Source organism: Lygodium microphyllum, chromosome 17 (genome assembly GCF_053477565.2).
Source record: "Lygodium microphyllum isolate KBCC chromosome 17, Lygodium_microphyllum_v1.1.10, whole genome shotgun sequence".
Taxonomy (NCBI): domain Eukaryota; kingdom Viridiplantae; phylum Streptophyta; class Polypodiopsida; order Schizaeales; family Lygodiaceae; genus Lygodium; species Lygodium microphyllum.
Window position 1 is genome coordinate 22,923,561 of NC_141151.1, and position 20,575 is coordinate 22,944,135.

The 20,575-nt window shown below is 42.6% G+C and overlaps 1 protein-coding gene across 1 annotated transcript in view; it reads right to left on the minus strand.

Moving 5' to 3' along the window:
• The window catches only part of LOC148021683 (uncharacterized), a 91,625-nt gene extending 72,283 nt beyond the window's left edge, over positions 1-19,342 (minus strand). The window contains exons 1-2 of the mRNA XM_087697174.1: positions 19,183-19,342; positions 19,042-19,090 (exon numbers count right to left, since the gene is read on the minus strand). Of these exons, the coding sequence (XP_087553300.1) occupies positions 19,042-19,090; positions 19,183-19,325 (192 nt within the window). The 5' untranslated portion in view covers positions 19,326-19,342. The remainder of the gene's footprint in view (positions 1-19,041; positions 19,091-19,182) is intronic.
• Between the last annotated feature and the right edge of the window lie 1,233 nt (positions 19,343-20,575).

The following is a 20,575-nucleotide window of genomic DNA, read 5'->3' on the forward strand; positions in this document are numbered from 1 at the left end:
GCATTCTTCAGCATGTAGCATTGCATCTCCACCTCTCCTCTTGTTCCCCTTTTTGGGTCTGAGAGGAGGTGTTAAGAAACCCTTCAACCGCAGTTTGCGTTTTGTGTTTCTGCATTTTGCGTTTAGGGTTTGCAGCCCCAAAAAGGGGCGCCATCCTAGACTGACTGTGCCTATTTATAGGTCACTCTCTCATTCATTCCTCACGACTGATTCATTCAGTCCGTCACCTCTTCTCTCCAGCCTCTCCACTACCCTCACACCCCTTCACGAGGACATTGTGGTTTGTGGTTTGTGGTTTGTGGCTGTCTTCATCATCTTCCTTATGCTACAGCACCCTTGTTCCCTTGTATCACATTCACTCCATGATTCAAAACTTCCTCATTCCATTCATCAAAGTTTCTTCTCTCTTCTCTTCTCTTCTCCATGTTTGCCGATTTCACTCTGTGTTCCTCCCTGCCAACCCTACCATCTCGCTGGCACGTCATCTTTTGACAGCACTATGGCATACCAAGCAACACATCACAACCCTCAACTGGAGCAATGAAGAACTCTTCACTGTCCACATATCCCTATATATGTAACCGAAGCTTTCTAATGAGTGGTGTGATAAGCTCTACATGGCCTTGACATGCCATTTCAACTCCCCCCCATGGGTCCTATCTCATCCTCTCTGATACCTAGATGGGTTGCCATGTCTCGTGCACCATTATCAAAGAAAATCAATGCATGCTGATCCCTAATTTTGCCCCATGCTCTACACAACTCAGTAGCATCATCATTGGGTTGATCACTAACAATATCACGCACCAATCCCACTAATGTTTTGGGCTTCTTTCCCTTAGGACCTCCCTAATTTTCTGATTTTCCAGCTTGCTGCCTATTGGGACAGACCCTTGCAATGTGACCCTCTTGTTCACAAATAAAGCATTTATTTGCAACCATCAATTCCCTACATTGTACCAGTGTTTTCGAGCCCTTTCTTTGCTGTTTTAGCCTCTTTTCAAGCTTATTTTCAGATCTGCCCCTTTTCTCAACCTTAAACAACTATTTATTTGGCTTCTCCCCACTCTTTAGGAAGCCCAAATTCTTCCCACATAGCAAAGTATCTCCTATAGCAACAACTCTATGAGCTAAGACATGCTAGACACAATGGATTTAGTGCAAAAATCCCCGATTCCTTTGGGCAGCCCACAAACATATTTTTCCACTTACTTGTGAAGGGGTACGAAGCAATAAGAAGTGGCAAGCAACAATGCATCCCAAAACTTCTTATTATATTGCTCCAAATTCTTACATCCCTTAGCATCCAACTTATTCCAAGCTATCATGATGTCCATCTCAAAGATACTTATCAACCAATTCGATGCAAACATTTCCTTGAACTATACCCATGTTGACGGTGCTCTACCTTGCATCAAAAGAGTAGACCACCACTACAATACATTCCCCTTCAAGAAAGTGGCTGCCTTTTGAATCTTTGAGGACTCCCTAAAGTTCCCCCCTGAATACACTGCATCAAACTATTGAATGAAAGTCAAAGCTTTCAACCTATCTTGTGCACCATTGAAAGACTCAAACTTCACTGCTTTTCCACCCTCATCATCAGAGTCTTTTGCTGCCCCTTTGGGTGTCAAATTGTCATACAATGGCTGCTGCAAAAAGGGTACATTCGCTAAATTTACATCAAATCCAACACCAAACTGAGCATTTGTATGACCAGCACTCATTCCTTGAGCTCCGTAAGCATTCGGGGGTGCAAATGCATTACCAAGCATGCTACTTTGTGCCCCATGTATCAAGCCAATGCTACCATACATAGGGTTTTGCATATTTTCAGCCACACCCGAATGCATTGGGCCTTGCCCACCATGCATTGGCTGTTGCATACCATAGGGATTTATACCATACATTCCCGTATGCGGTCCCTGTCCAACCATAGTATGAAAATTTGTACTACCACTAAAGTATCCTGGCTACCCCATCATAGCATGCATGCTCGGCTATCCAAAATCCATTGGATTGGCACTTTCATGATGGCCTTATGTTTGCATTCCTTGCCTTGTAGATACTAGTTGTTTTGCTTCCATAGCATCTTTGGGAGTTTCAAATGAAGGCTTTGGCATTTCCTTCAATGCATCTTGCTATCCCGAAGGTGTAGAAGATGACTTTTTCTTCTTGCCCTTGCTGTCCTTCTTCGGAGCATTCAAAAATTGGGTGAACTGAAGATCCTTTGCAAATTCAACAAAGAGATTTGCCGCTGTCCTCATCTGATTCTTAAACTCATCATCCAATTCCTCTTCACTTTGCTGGTCATCAGCATCATTATGCCTAGAAGACCCTACATCTTGTCCAACAGCAACATTTTCAACTTGCTGTCCATGTTTTGAGACTTGTCCAAGATCAAGCATTGCATTTCCTTCATTACCATGTGAATGTTCATACTAAAAGGCATCATCACTGCTTAATTCCATCTCACTATAAGAAGACATATTACTGTAATTTCTCAATTGCAAGCAAAAGTCAGTACTAGCACAAAGCTTTGGCTTGTAATCAGGTGCCTCAAGCCCACCAAATCAAGGGATTGAGTGGTATCCCAGCAATGGAACCATAAAACCAATCTTCCTCTTTGGATAGGGTGGTAAAACTTGTTCAAGCACTTAATTACAAGAATTAATAACTAAGTGTGAACAAAAATGCACACATTACCTTAACAGTCTTGGACAATAAACACCAGGTTGGCCCCCAAAATGACGTCCTTTTCGATATTTCTTTAGCTTTGATTGCTAATGGACAATATATAAGTTGAGATTCCATAATCTCCTTTGCTGATCTAAAAGCCCCTTGCCGTACATACAATCAGCAAGCAATTTGGGCCAATTGCCCCTTGATTTTCACCCAAGACTTGCACAAGTGGAATCACTAATTGGTCAAATGCTGCCCCAATTTACAATAGATGGGCCGGCATCCAAAATCCCTATCAATTCCACGAATTTCAGGTGTTGATTTCGGTGTACGATGCCTTCTCATGTTGGCACGGGTCACACGGTGGCTGTCAAACCCTAATTTTTATAAAAATTTACAGTTTACAGCAGAAATTCTCCTCTTGTCCACCAAATCTGGCTGACATATACTGAGAATGGCTGAGAAGTGTTGAGATCTTTTGAGAAATTACTGGAGGTGAGAGAAACCCAAGATGAGAGAGAGATCTGATTTTCTTCACAAGAAAACCCTAAAATCTGCATGCCGTCTGCTCCAACCTACATTTAATGCAACCACCTACTGCCAAGCACATCCAAAATGTTATCATCTGATCAGCAATGCTGTTGCCAACCCCTGGAAGGTGTCTCCCTGCTGTACCCTACCTACTGAGGCTCCCAAATGGCTGTCTTCAGCAACAAATTGCTATTCTCCGATTAGGAAATGGACTAGCAGCTCCCTCTCTCTCTCTCTCTCTCCCCCCCAAGCTGTAAACTAACTGAATGGCTGATACCTAGTCCCCCAAAAACGTTTTCTTAGTTTGCATGGGCATTTTTTCCAAGTGGCAGCCTTCTAAACCCATTTTTTAGCATTATCCAATCATTTAATCCATTTTCAAAATTAAATAATCCTAAAAATTAATTTTAGCCCTTTTGACCCTACCCAAAAATTAATGTGCAAATTCATAATTAAATTGGCTAGGCCATTTGCAAGCTCAAGTGGGCCCCAACCTCTGTTGATCCTTAAATTGGCATTGATTAATTAAGTAATGCTAGTTCTTAGTGTCACCACTGACACTTATTGTCCAAACAACTGTCCTAGGATCAAAACTGACACCAACTGACCCCCAAAGCCCAACTAGCATAACTTATCACAACTTTTCCCTTTCACACCCACTGCATCCTCGAGGTCCCTGGCATGTTACCATGAAATAACTGCCATGTGCATCACATATGTCAAACAACCTTGCATATTTGATTAATAACTTAATTAAATGTTATCGACAAGATTAAAGCATCTTAAAATTTCACATCCCTGTGACACACCCCAAAGCTGCTGCTTCTTTCAATTCCAAAGGAAATTCATCCATAATGGCAATCCTTCAAGCTCAAGTAAAGGAAATGCAACAATAATTAGCCCAGTTACGAACCCCCATTTTTCATTTATGCCCGTAGCCATGACATTGCCTCTTCAATTCCAACCCCATAGCTTTAGAGGGACAAAGAAGGAGTGTGACAAGACAAACATCGATTCATGGCTAGCCAAATGAACAATATATTTTGATTTATATAAGCTCAAAAATGCCCAATACATCGGACAGATACAAATCATGTTACAAGGGAAGGCAAGGGACATACGCTTGGTGGGTGAGCTTATGACCTAAGCCGATGACTTGGGTTGATTTTCAATCTTTTTTTCAAAAACTTTTCTTGAACGATGATTGGATTGATAATTTTCAAAATTTATTTAAGCTTGATATGGGAAAGAAAAGCTTAGATACATCCTCATAGGAATTTAAAGATTTATTGCATAAAACGAAGGCCTTGGATGACCTTCAAGTACTACTCTATATATGATACCTTTTTAGATTATTGTCGGACTATCAGAATGAGGTGCTCTACAATCCTCTTCACTCACTTAAGGGCGTCTACAAATATGCAAAGAATTTTAATAATACTTTGGCTGCAAGTAGGGGCAACCAATCAATTCAGGACTCCCATCAAGTTGCCTTGATCTTTAAGCCAAAGAAGTTATCTACCCCGATAACAACTCATCAACCAATCTCAAAGTTGCATAAGAAAAAGATCATCAAGTGTAAGGTCACTTGTAGCAAGGATTGCTCGAAGGGCCAATCAAGTGTAAGGTCACTTGTAGCAAGGATTGCTCGAAGGGCCATTGTTTCACCTACCATCAAACGAGTCATTTTTGCGGTGATCCCTAAAACAAAAAAATAAAGCCTACTTTCAAGACTTCAATAAACACTCTTGAGGCTCTAGGTATTTCTTCTAAAATTTTATTCGAAGAATGCTTTGATAATACTAGCAATAACAATAGTAATCCCATTAATAAAATTATTTTTGGTCCGCATGATCTTTTAAAGCACATAAGGTATATAAATGGCCAAGACATTACAGTTTTATTTAATAATGATTCTACTCATAATTTTATTTCTTCTCACTTAATGCAAAGATTGCAACTCCATACGGTACATGCGAACTGAGTTTATCGTGTCCGATATGCAAAGAACTCTATGGTGGATCACTAGGATTGAATGATACCAGACTTGAAACTTTTACTCCAACAATACCATCAAATCATGGATTTTTTACTTATGAGCCTTGATAGGTGGATGTCATTCTTAGCATGCTATGGTTTTTTGAAAAATACTTCTTTTTATATATTGATTATAAAAATCATGTACTTCTATTTAAATTTGATAGCCGTTTCCATGTGAACAAGGGTTATTTACCCTCCAAGATCGTAGAAAATAATGTGCATATGATTTCAATAATTGAGTTTACTCAATGTTTTTCTAATCCAACTGTTATTACTTATGTTTATTTCGTTGAAAAAGTTTAATCGTCTAATTATCAATGTATTTTAATTTCCTTTAATAATAATCTTAATATGAATTCAAATGTAAGTATTTGGATCCGATATTACATGAGTATCCTGATGTTTTCCCGTCCAACCTACCTGACGAACTTTTGCCATCTCACGGAACCTTAGACCATAGAATTGAAACCTTGCCCGGTAGCCATCCCATCTCTCAGCAATCTTATTGGTTTACCCTAAAAGAGGAGAACGAGAAAGCTAGGCAACTTCAAGATTTTTTGGCTATGGATTATATTGACACTTGAGCCGAATAAATCCCCATAGGGTACGCCTGTGCTTCTCGCCAAAAAGAAGGATGGCATGATACGCTTCTGTGTTGATTACAAAGGTCTCGATAAGGTGACTATTAAGAATAAATATCCATTGCCGAGTATGAATGATCTTATAGATTGACTTTGGGGTGCACACTATTTCACCAAAATCGATCTAAGATCCAGATACCATGGGATATAGATAGCTTCGAAGGATGTACCAAAAATTGCATTTCGAATCCGGTATGGTCATTATTATTTTTTGGTCCTACCTTTTGGATTGACCAATGCTCTCGCATCTTTCCAACAGAGAATTGAATTATTTATTTTGTCCATATCTAGGAAGGTGGATGGTTGTCTTCCTCAACGACATCCTTATTTATAGTAAGTCATTGGAGGTACATGTCAAGCACAACCTTCCTCCTCCTTGTACAGCAAAAACCCACAACAGAATCAACAACTTTGCTCCTTTCCCACACGCCCATGCTCGTCTCAACCTTGTTTCGATGCATAGCCCTCCTAGTCATCCTCGAATGCTTAAAGCGCAACCTTGTGTCGCGTTGAAAACTCCCCTTCAAGTCTGCCCACTATCAACCAGTCTTTGCGTTGCTCTAATACCATATTAGAGTGCAACGGTACGAAAACATATAACCAAGACTAAGAGATGGAGTGAACATGGAGAGAAGAGAGGGAGACAGATAAACAGACAAACAAACAGAAGAACGCAGATCCACAATATGAAAAATGTTGAATAAGGAATACAGATATGTACACGGGTGCAGTTCGTATATCTACATCTCAATCATGTCACCCTACTGTATACATCAAAGCCTACAAACAGATAGCACAATCTCCCCCAAACTGAGCCAGAATCTGCAATCAGAATAATGTCAAAGTGTGCAAGAAATCTACTACTTATAGCAGAAAATAGTGACCAGCAAAAATAGTAGTCAGCTTGCTAAATCTAGCCAATTGCACCAAATCTCGCCGACTATAGGACAAAACAGTCTAAACTACTAACACGGACCAAATGACCATATCGCTAATAGGATTGCCCCGTACGAAACGAGATCATGACACAATCTGGGTCGTGGTCAATCAATTGATGAAAATGGCTCGATTAATTTCTACAAGATGACCATGAAAAGCCATGAATTGGCTAGTCTCTTTGTCAAACAACTTTATAGACTTTATGGTTTTCCCAATAAAATAGTCAATGCCCGGGCTCCTACGTTCACTGGCCATTTCTGGCAAACAGTCTTCCACAAACTAGAAACTCAGTTGTCCATGTCGTCTTCTGAATATCCAAAAACCGATGATAGACCAAATAGACAAATCAGACTATTGACAATATGCTTAATGCATATGTCTCCCATAGAAAATCTGATTGGGAGCATTATCTTTCTCAGATTGAGTTTGCTTATAACAATGTTAGGCATTCGACTACTAGTTATAGCCAATTTATGCTTATGTACAGTTATGAGCCAAAACCACCGATTGCCATAGAGCTCAGGGCGGTGAAAATATAGTCAATAGTCGACTTTCTCCACAATATGCAAGAGATGTTGACGATTGCAAGGGAAAGCATTAAAATCGCCCAAGATCGTGCCACATTTTATGCTAACCAACATCATACTTCTAGGAAACTCAAGGAAGGTATATGGGCTTACTTAAAGTTCCAAAGAACTTTGATTTCTACCCGCAAGCGCTATAAATTGTCTTCAAGGTATTGGGGTCCTTTCCAAATTACCAAGAAAATAAGTAGTGTATCCTATGAGTTGGACTTACCTTTAGAAATTCGAGTTCATCACGTGTTTCATGTAAGTCGTTTGAAAGAACGATTTGGACAAGGTGAGCAAATTGTCCCGATTGAGAAAGTCATGCAGCTTCAAGATACTGCTCGTTATGTTCCACTTGAACCCAAATTGATTCTTAACCTTAAGACTACATGATCCCATCGGACCATTTATCCGGAGTATTTGGTCAAGTGGAAAAATTGTCCAAAGGCGAAGACAAGGTTATCACGTCCGATGGCATCCGATTAGTACAGTCTGATGCTAGTACGGTAGGAATCGGACTAATAAATCTTGGACCTACGTCCCGATGTTATGTCCGACAATATATATATATATATAATTTAAGTCTATGCTTAATGTTTAGACTTAAAATATAAACTTTGAGATTCAAGTCAAAAGTAAGTGCAAGAGACGGTTGAAACAAGACTCAAGAGTCAAGACCCAAAGATATAGTATAAATAATGAAACCAACAATTTTATTATGAGCCAAATGTGCGATCTCACATAAAAAGTATACAAAAATGGATTGAGATAAAAGCCATCATCCATAGCTCAATCCGAATCAAGATACATAATTACTCTAGGTGCTCATATCGCTCTCGGCATCGAAGGTGGAAGCATCCTCATCGTCGCTTGAGGAGCCATCACTCTCCTCAATAAAACCACCCTCACTAATAACATTATCCTTGTCATCATACTCGGGCTCTCTAAGCTCTATGTGAGAGGTAATAATAGGTATATCCTCCTGGGCCAAATTGGGAGTACTTCTCGAGCCACTCCCACTCCTTGTGTAGCATCCAAGGGCCCCACAAGCATCACGAGCAACCGATGTGGATACCAAAGTGGAAGCTCCATCACTATCGGCACAAGGGCGAATAACAACATGGGCACAGTATATACAAGTGTAAGAGATCCACCGGTCTATCTCCTCGAGCTCCAAGTAAAGCTCCCTAAATATTTGCTCGTCGTCCAAGTCTCTCTCACAAATCACACTTTTAAGTGTGCTACCGAAGAACTCAAGTGAATCCACATTCACCTATACATTTAAAGAATGAAAAACTTAGATTAAACAAATGAAACTTCTCTAAATATATTTCATAATCTATGTATAAAGTTATGAACTAAAAAGGATAAAAATTGGATATGTATACCTGTCTTGCCATAGACATCTCATGCATGTTGCGTAGCATGCGTAAATTGGAGCAACAATAAATTAGTCGCTCCAATTGTCATATGCTAAGCTTATTACGAATTTTGGTATGCACGAGGAAATAAGCGGACTGATTCCTCTCACATTCCGACAAACAATCCCAACCATGTGAAGAGAAAGTAAGTTTAAACTTTAAACTTGCAAGTTGTAACTAGAATCAAATGAAAAAGAGAATAGGTTTTCAAATCTATGCAAGAATGCGTAAGGCCACTCTTTGGAGATGGGGCAATTAATAGACAAATGACACACCAAAAAAGGGGCTTCACCAACGATTCCCACTTCCAACAAATGGTAGATGCGAAAGCGGTGCCCCTTTGATTGTTATAATTGATGAGCTCTTGAAGCAAGGCACCATGGTGCTCTTCCGCCAAAGCCTTTGGAGGAAAGGCATCGTGATCAACAAGGACATTGGCATCCACAAAAAGAGAGGGTTTTTTTAAGATGGAATACAAAAGTGTTGCGAACCCATATATGGGTCACTTCATCCACTCCCGTCTCTTCTTTGTCAAAAAAAAAAAAAATCATCTCTTTTAGAGGGTGGTATCCAAGATATCACTACAATAGGTGTAAAAGAATAGAGATTTAGAGGAAGATTTAGATGTGAAATTTGAAATGAGAGAGAGTGAGACAGTGCGAATTATAAATTCTAAAACTAAAAAGTAACATGAATCATTTAAAAAAATAAAAAATAAAAACAATATCACAAAGAAGAGGCCTCCCCATCCAAGATGGTCGATGATTATATCTCCTCCATCGCATTTGTCATAAGATGATAGAGGAGGCCAATAGTAACCCCCTCCATATCTGTCATGTGAAGCACCTTATAGATAGGAGTGACAGTAATGACAATGCCTCTCACATCCATCCAAAATTTCTCATTTAAGCAAAGCCTTTGAACGGCCTTTGCTTCCACTTAGCTTGATGTGACTCCCCTTCAAGCCACTCCTTGAACTCATCTGACACGACCCTTTTTTTTTGCTTATTGCGAACGTCATAGAGACACTCGAGGAGAAGCTACATGACCCCAAACTGAGACTTCGAAGGCTTCTTCAACTCCAAGTCTGAGTATAAGTGATAAATCACAAGAACTCGGACCTTGGAGTTAACAAAGCCACGATTGTGTAAGCATCATTGACAATCCTCACTACCAACTCCAACTTGCCTATATCTTCCATAAGAAGATCCAAATAATGTGGTGTATAGGGTAGAGAGCTTAAAGGAGTAGAGAGCTTGATGGAGAAGGAAGTTGGAAGGGTTGAGAGGTTAAGGGAGGAGAGAGCTTGAGAGAGTAGGAAGGATGGAGAGCTTGAAAGGAGTAGGAAGGGTGGAGAACCTGAAAGGATGAATGAGATGGGAGAAGGGGGAGGGGGAGGGGGGAAGGGGAGCGAGAGATTTTTCAAATTCTAAAATTTGAATGGTGGCCCATGGGAGAGAATGGTTGCATTGTGCCATTGTGTGTATACGAGAGAAAGAGAGATGGATGAATCATGAGAGAGGGAGAGGGGAGAAGAGAGAGTTTTTAAACTTGTTAGTTTAATCTTTAAACTTTTCTCTTAAATCTTTGTATGAGACAGAAAAGAAAGATAAAAAAGAAAGAAAAGAATAGAGAAGAGAGAATGAAGAAAGAAAAGAAAACGCATAAAAAAAAGGGGAAAACGGTCACAAAAGTGACCATTTGGCGATTGACGTACGAGAGGATAGGGCATAGTCAGGCGAGCATGAAACCGGATAGGTCTGGACGGGACCGGACGTGGCGGATAAGATTGGACAGGTCGGACAAGTTGACCCATCCGTCTGACATGGACAACTTGAGGCAAAGGCTACTTGGGAGTCAATACGCTCATTGAAGAGTTGTTTTTTCTCACTTCGTCCTGAGGATATTCTTGAGAATAATAGTCATTCATAAGGGAAAGTATTATGTCCCTAGACATCCAAATGGGCGCTAGTAGCATTGGTCACGGCAATTACGAAGTGACTTAGTGTGAATGCACTAAGGACACTTTAGGGTGAGGGCAACCGAGTCCTATAAATAGGACTCAAGGCCCTATTGTGCACATTCGTTATGTGATCACCACTCTTGGACTCTTGTTCGCCGTGGTTGACGCATCCGTATACTGAGATGTTGTGGACTGATGTATGGGACGCCAACCCTTGGGATGTGGTTGTGGCCCGGAGTGCTGCTAGCTCCCAGGCTCGAGGTGAGCCCGTTTGGCTCTATGGCTGGGAGGTTGAGTCTAATGTCCAGTTCCTTTTATGGTGAGCTTGTTGGCTTGCATCATGTTTCATGTACAAGTTGGATCCTAGGGGGACGTTTCACATGTGCTCTAAGGGGGAAAAAATAAAAAAGTCAAGACCCGTTCGAGTAAGCTATTCAAAAGAAGACATTCGCTCCCCTCTACAATCATGGTAGGCCCTTGGGCAGCCCATGGAGACGCTATTGGTCCAATGCCTTGGTTTCCTTTGGATGGTGTTAAGAAGATTGCTAGGGTTTGCACTGAGGACACACAGAGTTCAAAAGAAGACATTCGCTCCCTCTACGATCATGGTAGGCCCTTGGGCAGCCCAAGAAGACATTCGCTCCCTCTACGATCATGGTAGGCCCTTGGGCAGCCCATGGAGACACTATTGGTCCAATGCCTTGGTTTCCTTTGGATGGTGTTAAGAAGATTGCTAGGGTTTGCACTGAGGACACACAGAGTGTACGACCACGACAGAAACACAAAGACAGAGACACAGACACAGAGGGCAAAACTCAAACCCTAAACGCAAAACTCAAAACTCAAACACAAAAACTAAAACACAAACAGAAGAAGGGAGAGAGAGAACACAACTCTGAAGTGAATGAATGCTGTAAATGAATGTAAGAGTGTATAGTGTGGTCAAGGGTAGAGCAATGTCGGAGTGTGACGTCCACCGAAGACGGATTCCAAGTCTGTGACCACCAGTCGGAGTGTAGGAGTGTTGAATAGTGAATGGCAACAAGCTAGTCACGAAAACGTAGCAGTCTGGAGGCTGGAAACTGGTAAACGCAGCAGTGTACCACCGATCAAGGGCTGGAAACTATGCACAGTTTGCTGTAAACAGCAGGCTGAAACAGTGTTTGAGAGTGTTAGGGCCTGCAATGCTGAAAACGCAGGCTGGCTGACCCTGGAGATGATGGACAGTAGTCTGGGACAGTTTGGAGCAGTCGCCAGCAGCTGAGAGCTGTCGCCTACAACAATGGACAGGCTGAAGATGATGTGGTTGCAGTCGATGATGGCTGGACAACAGAAGGAGGCGGGCTGCGGGCTGCGGGCTGGAAACTGGGTGCCTACAGCAGCAGAGGGTGTGCGGGCTGGTGTAACCTGCAAAACAAGAATGATTGCTGAATGGGGGCAGCCTGTCTATTTATAGATGTGGAAGGGCGCCCCAAAAATTAGGGTTTCCACTAAACTTTCTCGAACTACTCCCCGTTTTAGGGTTTCCACTGAACTCTCTCGAACCGCTCCTCGTTTTAGGGTTTTACTCTAAAAGAGCATTTTTTGTGTGTTTTGGGGCTGTTTAAGAAGCTAATCAGCAAGTAATGCATATTTTAGCTCAATACTTCCTCTCAGGCCCAAAATTGAGCCGAAAGGTTAGGCCAGCCATGGTGATGTTTAAGTACCCCAAGGCGTCCCACCCCAAAGCAGCCAAGGCAATGGACAAAGGGTGCACCTTGACTACCCAGTGGCCTACCAAGACTACAGAGGTGATGGTTATCTTACCAAGGGAATCCAAGTAGTCACCCCAGAGAGGACAAGGCATCGGACAAAGGGTGCACGTTGGCAGCCCAGTGGCCTATCAAGCCCTACAAAGGCGAATGAAACTACATGGAACTTTTATGTGTTGTTTTTTTTTTTTTAAATAAGTGTGATAAATTTTATGGGATGCGGCTGATTGAGGAATAGTGACCCAGAAGACGGGAGTAGGAAGGGTACACCCAACACATCACAAAACAGTACAAGCAAACCCATCCACTCAGGGTGTCGATAATAAGGAAACGTAGGTGATGAGGTATCCATGTGATGAAAAAGCATGGTGGTGTGGTAACAACAGCCACCGGTGAAAACAACTTAGAATCCACTGAAGTGGTGCTCTGCACAATGAGATGCAAAGTATGCTACATGCTGAAGAATGCTCATGCAACAGGTGCCACTTGAACAGTGCCTCTCGTGGGAAAATTGTTCACTTGCCCAAGCGCCCGAGTACAAAGATAATGAAATCATGCAATGCAAAGGGTAAGGTACAACAGGGGGGAGAAGCCGATGTCGAAGACAAAGTGCTGAAGCCTATAGAATACCAAGAAGGGTAGGAACACCCCTCAACCTGGATGTAGATGCCGAAGAAGGAAGAGGAGCCTGATGTCGGTCTTCGTGTAGTGCCGAGAACCATAAGGAATGAAGAGGAGTAGAAAACATCCCAGCTGGAAGAACTAGATAGAAGTCACCGCCATGATAGCATCAAGAGAGATGCTACACGATCCGCCTCCAGAGGGGAAGCCTTCATACTGGTATAAGAGCAAAACTCCAAGGATGATGAAACCCTGAAGGAACGGCACACATCCCAAGTCTCCAGCCCAAGTAGGACTGAGCAAACCTGCATGTTAGCCCTACACTGAAAACAAAACCTGCAAAGGAGATCAAAGTCTGCAATCACAAAAGTCAGTAGTGAGATGCTCCAAAAACAAAACTAAACTAAAATGAAAAGCTAACTGAAGGAACAAGTGCAAAGATGCAAATGTGTATATATATGTGAGTAAATGCAACGGAAGACTTAAAATGTAGAGACAAAAATTGTATGGGCCCAGCTCTAAGAGTGCGAAAAATAAATGCTAGACTGACCTAGGGTATCCGAAAGGACCTAGAGACATGCTAGTCTAAAAAGGTTGCCACCATCGCGTACATCCAGTAGTAAGGCTTTGCCAAGGAAACGCCTGACGAGGTGGAAAGAAAGGTGAGATAGATTCATGAAGTGCAACGGGATCGGTACCTGTAGACCAATCAGCCAATCCTTCAAGAGTAGAGAAGGATGGCTGCTGAGGCTATCCGTGTGCCACATGTCCAGCAATCGCTGTGGGGGCTGGAGAAGCAGATGGAGCAGCAGTGGAAGGCGTAGCCCCACTGGACTGTAAAGTCGCAGCGGTCTGTTGAGGCTTTTTAGGTGGAAGACCTTGGGCCTTGGAGCGACACTCCTCATCCACATGGCCTGCTCTCTAGCAGTGTGCGCAAAACCGGTTTTTCTTAGGGAGTTGTTGCCAAATAGATCTTGATTCTTTGGTTCCATTGGAGGAAGAGGAGTCACCCTTTGATTGGCTTGCCTTCGCATCTAGCGAGTTCTTGCCAATGGTGGTTTTCCCTTCCGAAGAAAAAGCAACCAACTCCCTCTACTCTGAATAAGGTTGTGATGAGGATTTCTTGTGGACTTGATCATGCAACCTTGCATAACGCAAGAACTGGCACTCAAACTCGTAGAAGGTTGACAATTAAGGTTGGGAGATGATGTGTTGAATGAAATGGAAGTATTTTGCGGGCAACTTGATCAAGAAGAATGTAACCTGATCGTCATCTGACTTTGGAGAGCCAGTACCTTGCGTAACGCAAGAACTGGCACTCAAACTCGTAGAAGGTTGACAATCGAGGTTGGGAGATGATTGTTGAATGAAATGGAAGTATTTTGCGGGCAACTTGATCAAGAAGAATGTAACCTGATCGTCATCTGACTTTGGAGAGCCAGTAGTGGCGAACTCGGCTATAGTCAACCAGCTTGACTTTCAGATCATCCCCTTCCTTAAGAGAGAACTCTTGAAGCTCAAAGTCGAGATTGATGCGCCGAGTACGATCACGAGCCACATAGCGATCAAGAAGGTGACTCCAACGCTCGGACACGAGCGGGAGTGCTGCAACTGAGAGTGAAACTCAGGAAGCAATCCCTGCATCAGCTCAACATTGGTTGTAGCATTGCAGACTCTCCATTGACGGATGTAGTCAGGGTGAGCTAGTCGAGGGTCCAGCATAGGCTCTAGACCAATGACGAGGTCCCAAAGACCCTGAGACTCAAGCATTTGTTGCATGAAATTCGACCCGTTAAAATGTGTCTTATCCGTGAAGGCATTCTTGGCCATTGCAACAGGAGTAGTAGTGCTCAAAGATGGATAGTGTGAAAAAGTGTAGTGGGGATAGGATGGGGGAGTGGAATACACTTGGGAATGAGCCCCAGAGTGCCCACCAGGCATGCGGGTAGTGTGCAAGATGGATCCATAGGTAGGGATGGGCTGACTAGGCATAGGCATGGTAGCCACATGAGGAACCCAAGGAGGTGGGATGGGAACACTGGGAGCAAAAGATGGGAATTCCTACGTAGGTGTAACCCAAAGAGAGTGTGAAGACGCACCATAAGCTGAGGATAGAAACCCCTGCATACGAGTGGTCATGGGAGATGTGAAGCTGGGGATAGTGAGAGGGATGCCCATCACAGTCGATCCAGAAGTTATAGGTGTGCTCATTTACTGAAAGGTGGAGGCACTGTGTTAAAGGGTGGCATTCCCCTTAACGAAATACCATGGTGAAAAGAGGTAGAGAATGGGATGGAGAAGGAAAATGTGCTAGGAGCGGAGATGAAAGATCCAACCCCTAGGGTGTATGAAGCAGATGTGGAGTGTAATCCAAGATTTTGGAAAGATGATGAGAGATAATCAAGGTGTGATATAGAAGAGGGTGGGATGGGAGAAAAGTGAGAAGTGTGTGTGATATGCTCAAATGAAATAGAAGTATATGTACCTGAATTCCGTCTACTTCATGAGCCCCCTCTATTGAAGTTCGCATACGCAAAGCCATCCGGATCCTATACCTCAAAAGAAGAAACATACGAGGGTTTTGATTCATGCAACACAAAAGAATTATACAAACCTGACATTGGATCTCGCTGAGATTATGAAGATGGATTGCCAGACGTTCCGAATGCCGTATGTCCTCCATGATCGGAGAGGTAGCCAACCTTACCAACCAGTCTCGATGTGGTAGCAAAACTGGTAGGAGGGGTGTAAACATCACCGTACTTGTTGCGATAGTACGCCTCAAAGTCCTCCTCTGTCATGTTAGTGAAATCTGGTGAAGGTGGAGTGTCGTCCTCCTCACCGAGTCTATAATGCCGTCTTAGAGCCTCCAATGATGGAGAAGCCTGATAAGACATCATAGGAACTAGAGAAGAAGGTGTCTGGGACATTGTGATTCGGTTACGAGTCGTATTGTGTTTTTCGCACAAAGACTAGCTCTCAACAATATCCGCAAGATACTCTTTACAAGAGCACCAGCTCTGATACCATGTTAAGAAGACTGCTAGGGTTTGCACTGAGGACACACAGAGTGTACGACCACGACAAAAACACAAAGACACAAACACAGACACAGAGGGAAAAACTCAAACCCTAAACGCAAAACTCAAAACTCAAACACAAAAACTAAAACACAAACAGAAGAAGAGAGAGAGGGAACACAACTGTGAAGTGAATGAATACTGTAAATGAATGTAAGAGTGTACAGTGTGCTCAAGGGCAGAGCAATGTTGGAGTGTGACATCCACCGAAGACGGATCCCAAGTCTGTGACTACCAGTCCGAGTGTAGGAGTGCTGAATAGTGAATGGCAACAAGCTGGTCACCAAAACGCAGCAATCTAGAGGCTGGAAACTCGTAAACGCAGCAGTGTACCACCGATCGGGGGCTGAAAGCCGTGCACACTCGGCTATAAACAACAGGCTGAAATAGTGTCTGAGAGTATCGGGCCTGCAATGCTGAAAACGCAGACTAACTGACCCTAGAGATGATGGACAGCAGGCTGAACAGCAGTCTGGGACAATTTGGAGCAGTCGCCAACAAACTGAGAGCTATCGCCTCTATAGCAATGGACAGGCTGAAGATGATGTGGCTACAGTCAATGATAGCTGGACAACAGATGGAGGCGGGCTGTAGGCTGAAAACTGGGCGCCAACAACAGTAGAGGGTGTGTGGGCTGGTGTAACCTGCAAAACAAGGATGATTGTTGAATGGGAGCAGCCTATTTATTTATTGTTGAATGGGGGCTGAAGATAATGTGGCTGCAATCAATGATGGCTGGACAGCAGATGGAGGCGGGCTGTAGGCTGGAAACTGGGCGCCAACAACAGCAGAGGGTGTGTGGGCTAGTGTAACCTCCAAAACAAGGATGATTGCTGAATGAGGGCAGCTTGTTTATTTATAGATGTGGAAGGGCGCCCCAAAAATTAGGGTTTCCACTAAACTTTCTCGAACAGCTCCCCGTTTTAGGGTTTCCACTGAACTCTCTTGAACCGCTCCCCGTTTTAGGGTTTTACTCTAAAAGAGCATTTTTAGTGTGTTTTGGGACTGTTTAAGAGGCTAATCAGCAAGTAATGCATATTTTAGCTCAACAAATGGAACCTTTTCTCTCCATCTTGGGACCTTCTTGGGCCTGAGAGGATGTGTCGTCTAGGGTGCAAGAGCATTCTAGCTATCTTCATTAGTGAGTCTTTTGTTTATTTACTAATTATATCATTATGTGTAAGTTAGTTAATGTTTACTTCTCTTTAGATTATTTCCAAAGGCCAGTTTCAATTTGCCTAACATTTCTTGATACCTTTTTCTTTTCAAAGAAAAGAAACTTCTATCAATAATATCTTAGGAAAACCTTACCTCAAGGAAAAATAAAACACACAAAATAAGCCCTACAAAGGATTATAATATATATCAAAAATACAAGGATTTAGTAAACCACCAATTAGGAGGGCTTTTAATGCCAAACCATAAGAGAATCGAAGTGGAAGAAGTGTCAAAGTTCCAAGTGTGAATATAAGCATCTCTCCTTCTTATATACTAAAGGTCATCTTGCAATCTCTCCCATCTCCCATGAAGCATGTGGATAATCTTTGTCCAAGTACTAGAGTCTATAGTAGACATATCCTACAAGTCAATGGCATGACTACATCTCACAATCCAAAGAAAACAAGCAATAATGTTGGCCATCAATGTGCACCCATGGCAATGCCTCTAGTCCATTGTCTACAAGACGTTAACATTAGGAAACATACTCAAGTGCTAACCATCAATGAGAGAGTGACTCTTTGATGGTGGCTGGTGCTAGCTAGTGAAGGCCAAATAAAACAAGCATCCAAGTTCTGATGATAAAAACAACAAATCAGACCTCAAATCCCCTCCTAAATCTCCAACCCTAAGATCCAATGCATTTTGCACTACCATAGCTCTCTAATTACAAGTATAATGGACTCTAATCTCCATAGCAATAGCTTTGTGCATAGCTCCTTACCTAGAATAATACCCTTGATAATGAGCTTCACAAATAAAGCTCTATTTTGGCAATTTGGTCATTAATCACCAAAATCACCTCCTAGATTTAGGTGGACTGATGGCATCCCATACTACCTTTGCACTTGTTAGGCTCCCATCTCCTTCTCCTAACAAAATGAAACTTTGGATGAGGCAATTCACCTAGCCAATACATAACCTAGAGAAGGCCCCACAACAAGTGATATACCACATGGTCACGAGAAGAATCCAAGTTGCAACCCACTACTCTCCTTGCTAAAGAAAGTTTCATAGTTATCCAACAAAAGAACTTGAGTCTAATATTCAAAAGAAGAGTTTTGGCTATTGCTCCAATCACGTAACCCTTTTCTAGTTTTGAAAGTCCTACCAAAACTAGTGCCAATCAATTGATCCAAGAGAACTTGACCTTGATGATGAGTCTACTAGGTCCCTCCTAGAATTAGGTGCCCTAGAATCCACACACGAGCCGAAATACCCATCCTTGTTCTTGCAATGCTGGTCTAGACCATGTTGATTAGACCCAGCCCATCTCTTGCCAATGATCATCAATAGTAATTCAATTTTGGTGACGCAATACAAACACACCGCAGGTCAAGCAAGTGTGAGTTTAAGCCACTACAAAAGTTGGCTGGTTGAAATTTTTCATGATTGGCTATGTGATCGAAAAGTAAATTCAAAAAACTCAGCCTGTGATTATACTTATCATTTGGTCTTGTAGACCGCTTTGGCCCATTAAGCAACAAGATGTTTCTTTCTTTACATTGACACAGCTTTCTTTCTTTCTTTCTCGAGCAATGGAGGATAGAAAAATACTCAAAGCCAGTCCAGATATCAGACTGACCTGGTAAGCTCTCCTGCGATAGCAAGGTGGCTTCCACAGTACAATGCATCTGTTGATCATTTCCACAAACATTAACTTCGTTTATGGACAGAAGTGATCACATAACGTGCATACTGGACTGAGGAAGCTCCATGGCGTTACCCCTTGGAGTCAAAGGTTGGAGCAAAGTGCCGGGGGCCTAATGAGATAGAGGCACTGCCTGCTGCCATGGTGCTAGAACTGCTATTCCCCGCATATACGTGATACCGTCGTATAGTTCCGTTTGTAGCTGCTATTCCCCGCATATACGTGCTAGCGTCGATGTATTGTATATAACTGGCTGTAGTTCCTTTTTGTTTATTTTGGAACACTCCCGTTTAGTAGCTTCTAACCTAAGTAACAAGGTAAGTAAATCTATTCTTCTATTTCTATTCTATATCTTCTTCTTTCATCTTCTATACATATTATTCAAAGGTTTCTCCTCTTCCTCACCTCATTGACAAACTATTATGTGGTGAGGTGGAAGGTGGAGAGAGAGAGGAGGGAGAGAGCAAGAGCAACAAGTGAGTGCCTCGAACTCACGCCCACCTTGATTCTCAAACTCAAAGCACCCTCGCACTCAACACATGAATGCCTCCCTCAAACTGAGTACTTTCTTTCTCTGCCATGAACTATATCAAGACTATATATGGAGGCCTATTCGATGAGTCTCACTTCTTAGTTTGTTGCGTGTTTTGACTTCTCTCTGTTTCTCTCTTTTTAGAGGTGCATTGTCTCACCATCACACCCACCTCCAACCATGCCGCCACTTGCCTTTTGCAATCTCCTGTCTATGCCTCCCATTGCTCTCTCTCTCTCTCTTTCTCTCTCTCTCTCTCTCAGCTAGCAAGCTAGCACTAGCCAAATGTAGCAGTAAAAAGGCTAGGTGAGTGGCATGGGCATGGCTCTCTCTCTCTCTCTCTCTCTCTCTCTCTCTCTCTCTCTCTCTCTCTCTCTCTCTCTCTCTCTCTCTCTCTCTCTCTCTCTCTCTCTCTCTCTCTCTCTCTCTCTCTCTGTGTGTGTGTGTGTGTGTGTGTGTGTGTGTGTGTGTGTGTGTGTGTGTGTGTGTGTGCAAGTTAGCACTGGCCAAATGTAGCGAACAGAAGGCTCTAGTTGGGTGAGTGGTGTGGGCATGGTGAGTAGGGAAGGTGTTGGCAAAGGCAAGATGCAAGTAGTCACCGTCCTGTAAGAGCAAATGCTATAGCAAGATGTATGGTTATCCCCATTTGCACTAGTGGTGGCCAAGAATAGCAATAGGAAGAGAACCAATGATTTCCTCATAGTGTGTTCAATTGTTGCTTCATTCAATGGTCTACTCACAATTACAATAGTAGTGGGAGCATGGATACCTACGCACGTGAGAGAGAGAGAGAGAGAATCCTACTCCCCTTTTTCCCACCATCAATGCTAGCACGAGGATAGAGATAAACAAGAGAGAGAGAGAGAGAGAGAGAGAGAGAGAGAGAGAACACCCCTCCCCCAAGGTTGGATTATTAATCAATAATTATAATTATAA